General features: G+C 37.4%; 1 protein-coding gene across 2 annotated transcripts; it reads right to left on the minus strand.

The window, feature by feature from the left end:
• Positions 1-3867: 3867 nt before the first annotated feature.
• Positions 3868-17709, minus strand: LOC124379104 (ruvB-like 2). 2 transcript variants are annotated; one of them, XM_046839208.1, is made up of 15 exons: positions 17586-17709; positions 16892-16946; positions 16721-16776; positions 15870-16011; positions 12312-12441; positions 12157-12223; positions 10554-10660; positions 10138-10231; positions 9230-9353; positions 8711-8805; positions 8080-8198; positions 7878-7997; positions 4973-5102; positions 4707-4821; positions 3868-4119 (listed from the first exon to the last, which is right to left on the minus strand). In XM_046839208.1, the coding sequence occupies exons 1-15, from the start codon at positions 17595-17597 to the stop codon at positions 4094-4096; spliced, it is 1392 nt and encodes a 463-aa protein (XP_046695164.1). In that variant the 5' UTR covers positions 17598-17709; the 3' UTR covers positions 3868-4093. The 2 variants fall into 2 exon arrangements, with proteins under 2 accessions (XP_046695164.1, XP_046695165.1); XM_046839209.1 differs by lacking the exon at positions 17586-17709 and adding an exon at positions 17462-17482.
• Positions 17710-17950: the final 241 nt, after the last annotated feature.

Below are 17950 nucleotides of genomic sequence, written 5' to 3' on the forward strand. Positions count from 1 at the left end.
TGCTACACTACCTATGACAAATAAAATATTAAAAAAACACTTATGACGTGTCAATGGACAGTTTTTTTTTTTTTTTTTAAACTTATTTCCTTAAACCTATGATAAAACATTTAAATCCTAATCTTTAATCTCCAGGGTAAAGTGGCTCACTAAATGGACTGATGAGAATAAAACTAATGTAAATCATGTTTAGGCTTCCACAGGCAACTGACCTCAACCTAAGTGAACACCTATGGAACATTTTAGACAAGTGATATTAGTGTCCTCCACCACTGTGTGAGGGAAAATAGTCCTAAAATTGTTCATTGCTCCAATACAACCCCAGAAACATGCAAAGACAAATTTGTTCTTGCGGCTAGTGGCGATTCGAAGTTGCACAGTTTATGTTGGGTTTTTCTTTTAATTTGTCATCTCTCCGAATGCCCTTTCTCAGGTGGAACACCTTGAATTGCATCCTTTGTGCTAATTTGATTTTTCTGGCAGCAAAGGACTGATATATACAGCTCTGGTTTGTGTTGTTAGCACCACATATAATCTGAACAAGTTTAGCAAACCATATGCTAAGAAACATTTCCTATGTTGGTAATAATCCACAGCAAAGGGAAATATTTCTATCATTACTGACCAACAGCCTTAAAATGTCAACCTTCAGTATACTCTGGATATGAAGAGGGCTACTGTTCTTAATAATAGCTCAGAGCCAAAAAAAATCTGATTTAGCAAATGGAAACATGAGGCCTTGGTTATGGGTCATTAAATATAATTCAAACAGTCATGGCCATACAAAATCACATTGGTTCTGTAAAGCATAAAAGATTTCTTATGATGGGGATCATTTAATGTTAGTTCCAAGGCGAAATACATTTTAGCATCCCGATTCAGTTCCATTGCAGAATGAGGATACACTGTCACCTGGCTGCAATCAGCAGTACTGCAACTATACTGTAGTCTTCGATTGACAAGAGTGCAACTAAATCTAGCTACAAACACTGAATATCAAGCCCAAATTTGTGGCATGCACAGGGTTCGTACTGTTTTTATCAATGTACCTCTTTCCCAAGCTTTCATTAACTTTAAGGAAAGGATTCAGAGCAGAATTTAATTTAGCATGTGCAGTAAGGAGTTTATATCAGTGCCAAAATTGTGCATAAGAAATATATAGAACTTTTTAAACCAAACGTCCAGTGATAAAAGTTATAATTACTGTGACAGATTATTTATGCAGCATTATACTATACTTTTAGTCTGCATTTTCCGGTAAAAGTGTATCTTCTTCCTCCTCCTACCCCCCACCTCTATAATTCAATTCATTTTTATTTGTTTGGCGCTTTTAACAATGAGCATTGTCTTAAAGCAGCTTTACACAGATAATGTGGTGATAAAAATTAACAAAATGTTCTTAATAAGTGCCAGTTTTGGCCCTGATTAGCAAGCTGGTGGCGACTGTGGCAAGGAAAAACTCCTCGAGCTGGCATAAGGAAGAAACCTTGAGAGGAACCGGACTCAAGAGGGAACCCATCCTCATCTGGGTGGCACCGAATGTCCATTTATTGCAGAGATACAATGTTGCAGGGTACAGTGATGGTGATCAGAAGCAAACTGTAGTTCTGAGTCAGTGTAGCAGACTGTTGACATTAACTACAGTCCAAATCCATCCTCAAAGCTCCCGTTCTTACTTGGAATTGCATGGAACTGCCCAAGGAATTGATGAAAAACCGTCCACAGCTGCACAGTGTGGCCTCCAATCGAAGAGGACACTATCCAGAGGTGGAGGGAAACTCTACATCTGCCTCTTTCAAACCAACTACCTGCATGTCTTACCTCACCACATTTGTAAACCTCCTCCTTGGTCTTCCTCTTTTCCTCCTTCCTGATGGCTCCATCCTCGGCATTCTTCTACTGATATACCCCATGTCCCTCCTTTGCACATGTCCAAACTATCTCGAACTCGCCTCTTTAACCTTGTCTCCAAAACATCCTACATGCGCTCTCTCTCTAATAAACTTATTTCTAATCCTGTCCATCGTCGTTACTTTCAACGAAATCCTCAACATCTTTAGCTCTGCTACCTCCAGCTCCACCTCCTGTCTTTTACTCAATGCCACAGTCTCTAAACCGTACAACATGGCAGGTCTCTCAGTTTTCATCTGTAGTATTACTACAGATACTGCTGTTCACACATGGTCACCTCTTCTCTCAGCCTGGCTTCCACTACTCTTTCCCATAACTTCATGTTGTGACTGATCAACTTAATTCCCCTGTAGGTACTGCAGGTCTGCACATCACCCTTATTCTTAAAAACTTGTACCAGCACACTCCTTCTCCATTCCTCAGGCATCCTCTCACCTTCCAAAATCCTGTTAAACAATCTGGTTAAAAACTACACTGCCATCTCACCTAAACATCCCCATGCTTCTACTGGTATATCATCTGGTCCTACCGACTTTCCACTCTTCATCCTCTTAATTGCTGCTCTCACTTCCTCCTTACTAATCCTATCCACTTCCTGCTTCACCTTCTCCACACCATCCAACCTTCTCCCTCTCATTTTCATCATTCATCAGCTGCTTAAACTACTCCCTCCACCTTCTCAACACACTCTCCTCACTAGTCAACACATTTCCATCTCCATCCTTAATTGCTGTAGCTTGTAGAACATCCTTCCCAGCTCGGTCTCTCTGCCTAGCCAATCAGTATAAATCCTTTTCTCCTCCCTTAGTGTCCAACTTCCCATACAGCTCCTTATATGCCTTTTCCTTGGCTTTCGCCACATCCCTCTTCACCTGCTGCCGCATCTCCTTGTACTCCTGCCTACTTTTCTCATCACTCTGTCAATCCCAATTCTGTTTTGCCAACCTCTTTCTCCTTATGCTTTCCTGCACTTCATCATTCCACCACGTTTCTTTGTCTTCCTTTCTATTTCCAGATGTCACACCAAATACTTTTCTAGCTGTCTCCCTGATCACTTCTGCAGTAGTTGCCCAATCATCCAGCACCTCCTCAACACCACCGAGCCCGTCTGACCTCTTCCCTCAATCTCACACTACAGTCTTCCTCCTTCAGTTTCAACTATATTCTTCTTCTTTCAGTCTTCACTCTCCTATTTTATTTTATCCCAAAGCTATCCTACAGACCACCATCCAATGCTGTCTGACTACACTGTTCTCTGCCAACTTACAATCTCCAATCTCCTTTAGGTTGCATCTCCTACATAGAACATAGTCCACCTATGTGCACCTTCCTCCACTCTTATACCACCCTATAATGCTCTTTCCTAAAATATGTTCACCACTGCCATTTCCATCATTTCAACAAAATCAACCACTATCTGTTCTTCTACATTACATCTTCTACCAACTGTTCCTCTCTTTAAAGCCATTCCTACCCATCACCTCTGTTCCCTTCATCAATATGCCCATTAAAGTCTGCCCCAATCACTATTCTTTCTCGGAGATGAAGAAAAGAAAAATTATTTTTGTGAGTTAGATGAAGTGGTAGAAGGTGAACCTAGGAATAAAAGATAAGTGATTGGAGCATACTTTAATGGGGCAGACTTTAAACACCTTCATTTAAAACCTGCATGTTGTGTTCACATGTTATCTTTTACTAAGATTTACATTAGTTTAATGATCTGAAACATTAAGTCTGACAAACATGCAAAAAAAAAAGAAATCAGGACCACTTACACCACTGTAAGTGTATATAAAGGTAAGGCAGGCCCAATTAAAAATTGGTTTAAAAAAAAAATCAATCAATCCCTAGCACTGAATGGCAAAACTAGAAAATCTATTTAAACAGCGGTTTGACATCCACACCTGTGAATACAGATGCAAATATGGATAAGTGAGTGTGACTGAACAATTCAGACATTTTTAAATCATCTTTTATTGAAAAGTAATACCATATGTGGCACCAATCCAGTTCATACAACGCTAAAAAGTAAATAACAAAAACCTAAAATGGCAAACAGTATGGATTTATTTCAACGAAAAAGTTGTAATGTGCATAACTCCATGGAAAGAGGAAAAGCGCTTCACAGCACGCATGAACATGACAGGAATGTGTCAGAAAAAGGCCTTCCTCTCAGCCTTCCTTAAGACGTTTTCATTTGACTTGATTCTGAAATAAAATAACAGACATGATTTATATTTTTAGATAAATACAATCTTTATAAAAATGTATTTATATATAAATACATTTTATATAGATTCATAGCATGAGAAAATGCTTCCCTGCTCAACTAAGGGTATTAATATGACAGACCTTGGTCTTCACAGGGTTGGGAGTTGTGATGTTTCACATTATTAACAGTTTTACATCTCATTTGCAATTTCAACTCAATGACGAGAACCACTGAAGTACGTTTTTTCTCCACTCATGTCAATAACACCACTGATTTATGAGAAATCATTTATATATGTGATGCATTCTTTTCCAAGTTCACACCTACTACAAACCTCACCTAATCTCATGTGGCTGGCAGGAAATTAAGATGTTAATCATCATTGATAAATGTATTGTTTAGCTGAAATATGGCTTGAATATGCAACTTAGAAACATTCCCTCTAGAGAAGTTTCCCCCCTTGAAAGTCTCATTTTCCCTGATACTCAGACTGCCACAATCCTATTACAAATAGGCTTTTATAATGTCACAAGAGTATTTATTTAAAAAAAATTATAATAAAAAAAATTCAAGAAGGACTCACGTGTTTCATTAAACATGAAGGCGTCCTGGTACTCCTTCAAGTACTGTGCGGAGCGTGCCCCATCCAAGAAGAGCGAGTAGACACGTTTAATGTCCTCCACTTGGACCTCAGTACCCTGAAGAGGACATAAGTGAATTTACTTTTGCACAATGTTAACATGGCATTACGGCACTAATATTGGGGTGTAGATTCTGTTGGAATTTGCTACATGAACAATCACAAAAACTTGCAGAAATATTGAAGGTTTAGTTGAAGGTTTTTGTTACCCTGCGTTTGCGGCACACCAGGCCTGCGGTGCTGATGAGCTGAATGGCGTAACGGAGCGATGTCTCTTGCCCGATACGAGTCAACACCGTATGAGCTTCCTCACTCAACTCCACATCCTCTTCCTCACACCTGATTTGGAAATCAAGCAGAAAAAAAGTATGATTTCACATTGCTTTATCTGCCACTTTGCACTACTTTAGGTTTGAAACAGTGCAGTGTGGGCCTGGGTCTTTAATGTCAGCATTGTTTTACTTGAGCAAGTGTGATAAAGGTGCAGAAAACAAATTTGAAATGTATGCTCTTAATAAAAACTCTCGTCGACCATAGTTTAATTAAAAGCATCAATCTTTGTTCCTGATTAAATGTGTTAATGAAATGCACACTAACGTGTTGATAGTGTAATTGAGACTTTTCAAAATAACTTGGCAAAAATATTGTTTTGTTTGTTAATAACGTTGCAGACTATAGATTTTACCCCATCAATATTATGAAGTTGAGTCAAATAAAAACCAGAGATCTTATTTTGTTTGTGTAGCACAAATCTACACAATCTTTATTTCGCTCAATGTATATATGTGAATTAGACTGAATATCATTTATATAGGCATTTCGACAATGTTACAAAGCAATATCTGAATTCAGAAAATAAATTTGCTAAAGGGCCCAGCACAGAAGCTTGGTAGTGCGAGGATATGAACTTACGTCCTTCCAAACAGAATTCCAACCTCTTCGCCACTTAGCTACCACTGGATCTGGATATTTTAAATGTATTCATAATAAGCAAGGTGATGGAGGGAAGAAAAAACTCCCTGAGTGCAAGCTTTGATTAGGAACTAGGGCTGAAACGATTCCTCGAGTATCTTGAGTAATTCAAATACAAAAATCAAGGCAAAAAATGTTGTTTAATCAATTTGAGTACACAGAGCACCGAGTTTCACAACGGACCTTTAGTACTGACGAACCACCCACTAAACTCTGGACCGCTACAAGCTATGTGCTACAAGTTAAAGCAATAAAGGATGGAGATGAAAATGAGTTGACTAGTGAGAAGAGTGTGTTAAGAAGATGGAGGGAGTATCCGGGGGTCTAATTTATAACGTGCCTTATGCACAAAACAAAGCTGGACTTTGTGTTGCCAATTCCCCTACTCGCCTTCTGCATTTCCATGTTGTCCAGAGTTTACTTACAGCAGTGCATTTTCTCCTGTAAATTATTTTTTTTTTTTTATTACAACCTTTGCGTGGAATGAGGTGAATGCACATGTTCAGCCTTGTTTGTGCGTACGCCACATTTATAAATGTAATAAATAAATACATGTAATAAGTAATAAGTAAATGTAAATGTATTTTTTGTGTTTTAGACATAGATCATCAGGATATCAAACAGAACTTTTGCTATGTTTCTACATGGATGGTTTTAATTTAATCAGTAAAACAAATGTTTAGTGATTAAAATGTATTTCTCGTTAATAAAAGTTTGGCCGTTAAAATAAATTTCCGTTAACGCATTAATTTTGACAACCTTAATTAATTAGATTATATAATAAATGTATATATGCTAATCAGCTATATGCTAATTGCTTTACTTAGAGGTTTTGAGCAACCTGTGTATGTGTGAAGTCATTTAAATAAAATTTATAATAATATTTAAGTTTATTTTATCAAAAGGAAGTCACTAAATTTTTAATGATGGAGACTTTAGTGCTAAACTGCAAAGCATCTGCAGCCTAAAGCTATCTAATAAACATCCACATTTATCATTACTGTTTTGAGAGAAATAACTCAAATAAAGGCCATTTTATTGTGTGTAAATGTTTCATGGGGTGATACTTGTGCATGGTACGAAATATAGTACCGTAATTTCCAGACTATAAAGCGCACCCACATATATAAGCCGCTGAATTTGACAAACATTTTTATTTTAAACATAAATAAGCCGCACCTGTCTACACTGAAACTAATGAACTTTACACAGGCTTTAATGAAAGACAGTGTCTGTTACACGGTATAACGGGTGAAATATGTTGTGGCTCCTTTAAGAGCAGAGCAGCATTTTGGGAACAGCCTGCCACTGAATCTTTCCGGAATTACTGCCTGTGTGCAAGACCGAGGAATATGTCCTTATTATTTTCTGATGCTCATTTCTAAGTATATTTGACTAACCCGTAATGCTGTTGTCAAGAAAAAAAAAAAAAAAAAGCACGAGTTTTGGAAACCTGTCTGTGCTTATATGATTTCTGTTGCAACTGGAGTTAGTGAGCTCTCCCTTCACCCAGACTCAACACATTACAACAGTAGCCTACCAAGAAAGTCATTGTTCACTGTCTTCCTCCTTCCTTTCACAACTATTTTTCTCGAGAGTTTTTCTTTTGGCATCGTCGTGCGTTTAAAAACCTTTTTTCTCCCGATGCCGTGCAGCTCAGAACACAGGTGAAGTGCATTTTTTCGTTTCCATTCGGAAATGTCATTGGTCTAATGTTATGTCGCTCAATTTTTTGGCTTGAAGTTTGTCAAACCGGGAAAAACCCAGGAAAAATTCATGAATAAGCCACTTCGTTGTTTAAGCCGTGGGGTTCAAAACGTGTGGAAAAAGTAGCGGCTTATAGTTAAAAAAATACGGTACTTTATACATTATAAAAAAATTTATGCTCAATCTCTTGCATTCAGAATGTACCTTTTTAGAAAACTACTTATAAATGTGCATGTTTAAAAATGACCTGTTTTCTATACTAATATAACAGTAAATAAAATAAAAAAACTCTAATAATCTGACATTCTGGTGTTCAGTGACTTGAATGCGTGGATTTTTTTTTTCTAGGAATCACAATACTCAGTATTGGCATCAAAATCTAAATGTTTGAATAGTTCTGTCTGTGGTGTTACGCAGCTGTAACCAACCCCTCACCGAATCTTGAGGATCTGCCTGGTCTCTTTCTCAGTGTAGGGAGACGTGGCGATGATTTGTAGGCGGTCCAGCAAGTCTATAGGAATGCCATGAGGACTCTGGTAGTTGGTGCCTCGGATTCTGCAGAAGAGAAGCAGAAGACATAATGAGCCCAGTAATAAACACTTGTAAAGTCTGTGTGTGCACGTTCGCATGTACACACCTGGTGATGCCTCGGTTAGTAGCCATGATGAGGACGGGGGAAAGATCGCTCTCTAAGGCTCGGTTTAGGAAGGAGAAACACTCAATGTCCAACATGTGGACTTCATCTATAAAGAGGACCTGGAAGATTGAAGAAAAAAAAATTAAACAATTAAAACTAAAAGCCATGTGACAGATTTGTTACATGCAAGGCTGTGGGAACAGCAAAACCATAACCTACACTGACATTGGATCTGATTTTGGCCACTTAAATCATCATCAATTCCCGTTGCTTTTACATCAATCTAACTTGAAAATGTATCATTAATAGAGGATAACAGTGGAGGATTTGGCTGTCTATATAGTGAGGTAGCAGACCTGAAACATCTGAAGCAAAGTTTCTGTACATGCAAAATGAGGCACACTGAGCAACAGCTCAAGAGTTTGAAAAGAAGTAAAAACACCAGGGACACACCAAAGATGATGTGGCAGAATAAAGTGCTTATAAATATAGTGGTTCATTTTAGAAGCATTATCTTTCAGTATCTGTTCATAGTGTAAATAGCTTATAAAAAAAAAAAACATGGATTGGATTTGGGTCAAGTGCAGCATCTGAGGTTAAAAGTAGAGTGCATCAAAGAAGCCCGACTTACCCCAGGTATGATCTCTGCCTTCCCCTCCTCTCTCCACTCAGATACTTTGGCATTGATCTGCTCGCGCACCTCCGATTTAATCTCTCCTGTGTCTCCTGCAGAGCAGATAAGCTAGATCAGACCGAATTCAGCAGTAAATTCACAGTAGGAAAACAATTCCTATAAATGCCTTTCTTCCAACGAGAAATAAAAATGTAGATGCATTTATAGTGGTGCCCAAAGCTTGCTTAGGGGTTTCAATTAAAAAATCCATTATACTTGATTCCAAATGCATTTTTCTTCTTCCAAAACCAAACAAAGTTGTTCATCTTTGCATCAGTGTCTTTTATATAATTCTAAACCTATTCTATATTGATAGAATCACACTTTTAAATCTCAAACAAAACACAACACATATTACTAGGTCCAAACAATTCTTATGACTGACATCCAGCACACAGGCAAACGTGCAGTTGGACAATGTGGTGGGAATGCCTGTAGTTCAGAATGCCTTTTCAGCAGGTATAGATGGAGACAGACCTGAGAACAGGGCCAGGAATCCCTGAGTGCGGCTGTTAATCACATCGATCTCATGCAGCGAGACTGTATGAACCACCTCTTTGCGCTTCTGGAGCTCCCCCTCGGGACACTGCACAAACTGTGTCTGAAATTCAAAAAGATGAAACAAACTTTGCCTCATTCCGTGTCAAAGGCATTACGTGGAAAAAACACCTGGCATTTCCAGGCATATGTGCCCTTCCACAAACCACAACATTGTACAGGATGCCTTTCGATGCAGCAGTATTACATTTTCCCTTTACTTGAACTAGGAGTCCCAAACCTGTTCCACCTGTGCGTAAAGATAGCTCCACAAAATTATGGTTTACATCGATTGGAGTGAAGGATCTTAAATAGACTGCAATAGAGCTCTGACCTCAACCTTATTGAAGACCATTGGGATAAACTGAGAACGAAGGCCTCCTCATCCTATATGACTTTACTAAGGCCCTTTTGGCTGAATGAGAACAAATCTCCATAAACATTCTCCAAAATCTAATGGAACATCTTCCCAAAAGAGTGGGGCATATTAGAACAGCAAATAGGACTAAATGTAAAATTAAATATATGGACAGACAACCACAATCTTTGTCTATATAGTGTATCTTAAATGTGTTTAGAAGAAGTGAGCTGTGTCATTTTACATGCCCCAGCCATTTTTAAAGAATTTAATATTACTCTACTTTTTAGCAGATTTATTACCGTGTGTAAATTTAATTAAAGGAAATGAATTTCTGCACTGTAAAAGGCATACTAGCTATATTATGGAAACACCAATACCACTGAAACACAAACACATAACTAAAAACTAAAGCTGGTTGGATACCTTGGACTAGCGTTTTTTGAGAAATGCAGAACACAGCACAAATCTGTGTGATTTAAGGGTTTACCTGCGCTCCCATTGCATCGTAATCTCGAGCTCTGGTGAAAGACCTTCCCAGTTTACAGATTTTTCCTGTGGCTTTATCGATAGTGATCACATCCCTACAGAAAAACAGAAAGCTCAGTTATATTTAAAATAATTATTAGATTAGATTCAACTTTGTCATTGTGCAATGTACATGTACAGAGCCAATTAAATGCAGTTAGCATCTAACCAGCAGTAAATAAGTGTCCTATTCACATTAAATAGCAGTGTGATATATAAGGGTATGAGGTCCATATGTAAAGGGGTGAGGGTGAATAATGTACAGAAGGTAATAATATATGTATATATAGTAATATACAATGTACTGTGCAAAGAACAACCGACAAGGTGACTTTTACAATTAACTACACAACAAGAATTATTTCCATCATCACCCACCCAGCCTGGACTTTCTCCTTAGTGAGGCTTTCAATCATTTTATTTCCCAGGTCATAGATGGTCTCCATCTCTGTAGTTTTCAGAGTCAGCTTGCCCACCTTTGCACCCTGAATCCAGACATGAAGAAAGGAAAGCGCACACACACACACACACACACACACACACACACACACACACACACACACACACACATCAATAACAAAACTCAAAGAAATCTACATATTTGCTTAAACACCATCACACATTGCTCTGTTCTGAATGGTCAGAACTGGGCATTGTTTAAACACCACACAAACAGTGCTTGAGCTGAAAGACAAACCACAGGTCTGTATTAATTCACCTATATTTACATACCATGATCTCTACAGTAACAGAACACTTACACAGACATGGCATGCCATCAGATATAGATAAACAGTAATCCACTGTTTATCGAGGTGGTTACGTTTCAAAACCGCCCACGATACACGAAAAACCACGATAAACGGACGCTACCCCAAAAATGCTCATTTTATGTATACAGTACCGTATTAAAATTTTACTTCATTTTATAATTAATCATTTCATTTCTATTAATAGATTTAATTAATTCAACATAAACCCCATAAAAACAATTGCCTATAGGTTTTTTGGTCTATCCACGAGAGACCTGGAAAAATCAGCCATACAAATGATTGTATACGTTATGTGGCAAATGCAATTCCGCGATAAACAGGGGCGCGAGATTCGAACTGTGGTAAAGCTGGAGATTACTGTACACAAATATAAGCATGTATATAATTGTTAACTGTGGTGACGTTTACTGTGAGGAAAATTCAGCATGACTGGAAGCAGTCTCCAGGTTTGTAACAGTAAAGCAAATCTTAAACCGTTCCACCCTGAAGACATTCCTTTCTAATGTGGGAAAATATATTTAAAGCTTTGTTTGTAAAATTACAAATCTTCAACGAAGAAAATTAAGGAAAAGAAGTTCTCACTGCTGGTGAGTGAGCTTTTATAACCTCTAATAAATATGGGACTAAAATATAAATGCATTTTAATTTATGAAACCCTTTGCATATCACTAACAAAGTAAAGAGTAAAGTTATTTGGACACTTTTTTAAAAACATCTAATCTCTTTACGTCAATAATGCTGCTGTGCTCCACCCTATAGATGATTAACTTATTATAACTTTTTTTTTTTTTTTTAATGCAGGTACGTATGTGCAAGTTCTCAAATCATGACCTCCTTAGTTTCCCAGCCATGACATGATTTGCACTGAAAAAAATGATAGAAAACCTGCTCAGTCCAAACACACAACCCTTACAAAGGGCTTGAGAATATTTTTGATGAAAGTATTCAGTAAGGTACAGTAAGCCCTCTGGTATATGCATTGTTGTTAGTATGTACGGAGTAAGTCTGAAGATTCTATAATGAAATTAGTCAGGGTTTAGAGTCATTGCTGGAATTTATCACCAGTATCAGAGCCACTGTAAGTGTTCAGAGTGTTTTGTTCATTGTCAATTTCACACAACAGTGAAAAAGGGTAAATCTTTGCTTTTTAAAGCTAATGTTATATTTTAATGTAGTTCAGATAAAGTTGAGGAGATGAACAGACATACCGTTCCTGTTGCAGGCCTGTCGATCTGAATCTCCACCACTTCTCCCTCAATAATCTCAGTCTCCTCTCTATACAACACACAGACACACAAACTCTGACTATGTCTTCTTAATCATGTTTCGAAAGCAAAACCAGAATCATGGTAGGCCCGCTCACTTTATTCGGACACCGATGGCTTTGCGGAAGGCCTGGCTCAAGGCCTCTGTCTTGCTCATCTCGAAAGAGAAGATCTCACTTCCTGCCATAGCAGTAAACGGTGTGTCCGGACCAAGTGCCTGAGCAATACCTGGACACAACAGAACACTCTTACTGATGGGACCACTGCAGACATACGCTAACATGTTATACACTGTCAAGAGCACCTGCATGTACATACAAAAACTGACATTGATCATAGTAAGGAAAATTATAATAATAAAAACCCCACACACATACATATATACATACTACAGTATCTCACAAAAGTGAGTACACTCCTCACATTTCAGCAACTTCTTTTTTTATATTATATGGTCTCAAGAGGCGATACTAAAGAAATAAAACTTGGATATATTTTTGATTAGTCAATGTGAAGCTTGTATAGCTGTATAGATTTACTGTCCTCTGAAAATAACTTACCATACAGCCATTATTGTCAAAAGAGCTGGCAACAAAAGTAAGTACACCCTCTCCACAAAGATGGCCTAGGCCAGGGGTCGGCAACCTTAAACACCCAAAGAGCCATTCGGACCCGATTACCACAGAAAAGGAAACACTGGGAGCCACAAAAACAATTGTGACATCTAAAATAAAGATAAACCTGAATATACTGTTTTTCTTTTCTTTCAGCAATGTATAAAAAAAACAACTATAGTGTGTTGCAATTATGAAAACAATGAACTGTTACAGAGAAAAGAAATTTGTAATCTGCATGCAACAAAAACATTTTAAACTTATGGTGTGTACTGAAGAGTGCAGTCAATCGAGTATTGGCGGGTGTGGCGCTTATTTGAAGCAACAAAAAATGAAATTGTATTTTAAAGTTACAAGATCGTATTTTTTTAATTTAGATCTACATGTAAAAAACTAACGGACTAAAATAAAATACATTTATATCAAATACTCTATTTTTTATTTCACATGCGGATCCGGAGCCGTGGGTTGCTGACCCCTGGGCTAGGCTATAAGATGATCAGTAACACCCTGAAACTGAGTTACAGTACAGGGGCCAGGTTCATAGAGTTTTTCCAATAGGGTTTTCATTTGGAAGGTCAATCATAGAAGTAGAGTCCTTGTGCTGTGCTCACACAAAATATTGACACTTTGGACAGTGTTGACGTGCTCACTTAGGGTGTACTCACTTTTGTTGCTATCTATTTTGACAATTACTATTTTCAAAGGACTGTTAAGCTGTATGTATAAGTTACATTTTTTGTTGTATTGTCCCCTACTATTCTAGTTGTAGGGTTCTACTCTATTTTTCTATTCTATTGTATCTACTAAAATACTAAAGTACTAAAATGTGAGGGGTATACACACATACATAAAACACACATACACAACATGATTCGCAAAAACCTTTCTATACACAAAATGCATAAAAAGATTTGTAACAAAAGTTTTTTGTAAAGAATTACATAAAATAAAATGTTTTTAGATTATACTTTATATATTTTACATTAAAAAAAACCTGACACTTATAAATATACTTAAAGTAAAAAGATATATATATAAAATTCTACAATAAAAAAATGTAAAATTTCACATTAGTCAATTACAGTTCTCATAAACTTATATTTTATTTAAAATAGAATATAGATAACATATCTGAGTGCAACAAGCTGACTCACTAACTTAGGACTTCAAAGGTCTTTTGTACTCAACACAAAATGCCAGTGAATAAAAGTCTTAAATCCAAAGTTCTTCGTTTTGCTTGTTTAATTATGAATCTAAAAACATAAAAAAAAAAAAAAAAAAAAATAAGATCTTTACTTTTCTTACAAATTAACTTTGCAGTTCCGGTCAAAAGACTGTGTTGCTCCAAAGTCCAGTGGCTTCGACTGTTTCGCAGGGTTCTATTTCTTTCATACTAAATTTAAGAGCCAATCTAATTACGTTATACTACATCACTGACTAACTGTTCACATTCCATAGAAATGGCTTCAACAATATCAAATGGTGAAAGTGAGACATTTTGAAATGTCCTGCCAAATATTGGCTCATTTTGGATTTCATGAGAGCTACACATTCCAAAAAAGTTGGGACAGGTAGCAATAAGACTCCGGAAAAGTTAAATGTACATACAGTACAGACCAAAAGTTTGGACACACCTTCTCATTCAAAGAGTTCTCTTAATTCTTATGACTATGAAAATTGTAGAGTCACACCGAAGGCATCAAAACTATGAATTAACACATGTGGAATTATATACATAACAAAAAAGTGTGAAACAACTGAAAATATGTCATATTGTAGGTTCTTCAAAGTAGCCACCTTTTGCTTAGATTACTGCTTTGCACACTCTTGGCATTCTCTTGATGCCTACTTTGAAGAACCTACAATATGAAATATTTTCAGTTCACTTTTTTGTTATGTATATAATTCCACATGTGTTAATTCATAGTTTTGGTCTGTACTGTATAAGGAACAGCTGGAGGACCAATTTGCAACTTATTGGGTCAATTGGCAACACAATTGGCTATAAAAAGAGCCTCTCAGAGTGGCAGTGTGTCAAAAGTCAAGATGGGCAGAGGATCACCAATTCCCCCCAATGCAGGCGAAAAATAGTGGAGCAACATCAGAAAGGAGTTTCTCAGAGAAAAATTGCAAAGAGTTTGGTTATCATCATCTACAGTGCATAGCATCATCCAAAGATTCAGAGAATCTGGAACAATCTGTTACAACATGGGCTCAGAAATACTTCCAAAAAACATTGTCGGTGAACACAATCCACTGTGCCATTGGCCGTTGCCAGCTAAAACTCTATATGTCAAAAAAGAAGCCATATCTAAACATGATCCAGAAGCGCAGGCATTTTCTCTGGGCCAAGGCTCATTTAAAATGGACTGGTGCAAAGTGGAAAACTGCTCTGTGGTCAGACGAATCTGGAATGCCATGTCATCCGGACTAAAGAGGACAAGCAAAGTTGTTATCAGCACTCAGTTCAGAAGCCTGCATCTCTGTTGGTATGGGGTTGCATGAGTGCATGGCATGGACAGCTTACACATCTGAAAAGGCACCATCAATGCTGAAAGGTATATCCAAGTTCTAGAACAACAAATGCTCCTATACAGATGTTGTCTCTTTCAGGGAAGACCTAAAATGGCCAGCCTGCAGTCCAGATCTTTCACTCATAGAAAACATTTGGAGCATCATAAAGCAACAAGAAGCCTGTATTAGACAAGAATGGGACAACATTCCTATTCCTAAACTTGAGCAACTTCTCTCCTTAGTCCCCAGATGTTTGCAGACTGTTATAAAAAGAAGAGGGGATGCCACACAGTGGTTAACATGACCTTGTCCCAACTTTTTTTAAATGTGTTGATGCCATGAAATTTTAAATAAACTTATTTTTCCCTTAAAATTATACATTTTCTTAGTTTAAACATTTGATATGTCATCTATGTTGTATTCTGAATAAAATATTGAAATGTAAAACTTCCACATCATTACATACAGTGTCCCAACTTTTTTGGAATCGGGTTTGTAAATTCAGAATTATAAAACAATCAGTACCCATAGCGATGGCAGTTTTGCCAGTCCCAGGCTGGCCAGCGATAAGAACTGCCCGTCCAGCAATTTGACCGTCTTTAATAATCTGCAATATCACTCCAGCTGCCCGTCGAGCTGCCAGCTGCCCCACCATGCCCTCAGACACCTGAAGCAGTTTAGAGTACAAATAAGATTACATTTACATTCCTTACAAAATTAAAACAAACTGAACATATAAAAAAAAACATAAACCCTTTTAGACTGTTTCAGAAAGATGTTTTATTTACTCAGCTTGTTTTGCCCAGAACATATTTCTTTAGAAGCTCACCTCCTACTTTGATCAACACATTCAGTTACAAGGACAAGCATCCGAGACTAGAAATACTGTGTCCCAAATCATAATATTTTTTAAATGGATCTCCCACAGGTACTTGGACAGTTGATGATTTTCCAGCACATTTTTAAAATGTGGCTATATGGACTTTTTTTAAGCTAATATTGCTCACATCACCTTGCCTGAAAGCTCAGGAGTTTTGTGACAGGACACATTTTCAAATTAACTATTTAAAATTAATTCAAGAAAATTCTATTGTATAAATCATAAGGTATAATGAATGAGGACAATCTGAAAGGTTGTTTGGAGTCACAGTGTGTGTAACTATGCAACTGTACCTAGAGGACATTTCTCCCTATTGTCCTTTTACTTGCTTACATTTTTGCAATAAACTCAAAAACACGTACTTCACAAAAAATAGCCCATCATTTTGATGTATAGTGAAACTAAGCAAACTGGAACTAATACAACTCGTGTTATGATACCGATATGCTTGTCACATCCTTAAACTTTCAGCATGGTAATGTGTAAACAGTTTTACCTGCCGTGGTTCCAAAGCATCGTCCAATCCAAGGCCTCGTATATGAGAGTGTGCACCTGGACAGAAACAGAAAACCAACAGCTTTTGAGACAGAACTGAATATATGCCGGTGACAGTTACTGCAATATTAAATCGAACAAGGTGTGATCAGAGAAGCAGTTTCTCACTCACCGATTCTCTCTATCCTGGTGATATCCCGCACTTCGGGCACTTTCGTGGTTACCATCTTTAATACAAAAAATTAATCAAACTTATATGTATTATAAAACTATAAACACATTGAAAAGCACCGAGAGCCACGAAACAACGAGGCACGTTGCTATAGCGACACAGCAAACACAACAGAAGATTCTAGCGTGGAAAACTAGCAAAGACAATTAACTCAGTAAATTAATAAACATATATGTTCATGTTTTTCTTAACATAATACAAAAAAGGAAACCCGCGTGTCTTATTTGCTTGCTGAAAGCGTAAAATAAATGAACATCACAGCTTTCCAGGAACGTACTAGCTAACAGGCTAACACCGCTAGTTAGAAGTATAAAATCAGTCTACAATAATGGCAGGTTTTAATAGACCTAGTTAACTTGTGTATTGCACGAATGTATTTACATTCTCTTCTATATAGGAAGGTGTAATGAACACACTGTTCACGGGAAAAAATAAAAATAGTCTCGCAAATTAGCATGAGTGACATGTGGACTAAGAAGAGCTAGCCACCTAGCTCAAACCCTTCATTACCGGGTACAGGTTATTTGCCTTTTTCAACCAAAGCTGATTATAAAGTGTAATTTTAATATTAATAGTACAATCTTCAAACTGCGGTCTTTTAAAATGGGTTGAGAAAACGGCATGCTTGTCTTACCTGAGCGGCCATGTTTTTCCTAGCGGTTTTACGGCGGTTGTTTCGAAATAAGCGCACGACCGATTTGTGTCCGTGCTATAACCAGACCCCCCGCACATAGGTTCCTCTCAGCACCGAATTTCAATAGTCTTACATCATTGGCGTGCACAGGGGGGGGCTCAAGCCATGCAGTAGCACGGGACTTATGATTAATTATAATATAAGTGTTACTCGATTGTTGCAACGTTTCTGACATTGACATTTTTATTTTTTTAATCATAGGCCATTAATAGGCGCTAGCATAGTTTAGCATGTGCTCATGTCATTAGCTCGAGGAAATGCATTTAGTGAAATTAAATCTAATTCCAAGTCCAACTCTAATGTAA

The sequence above is a fragment of the Silurus meridionalis genome, chromosome 25 (assembly GCF_014805685.1).
Source record: "Silurus meridionalis isolate SWU-2019-XX chromosome 25, ASM1480568v1, whole genome shotgun sequence".
Taxonomy (NCBI): domain Eukaryota; kingdom Metazoa; phylum Chordata; class Actinopteri; order Siluriformes; family Siluridae; genus Silurus; species Silurus meridionalis.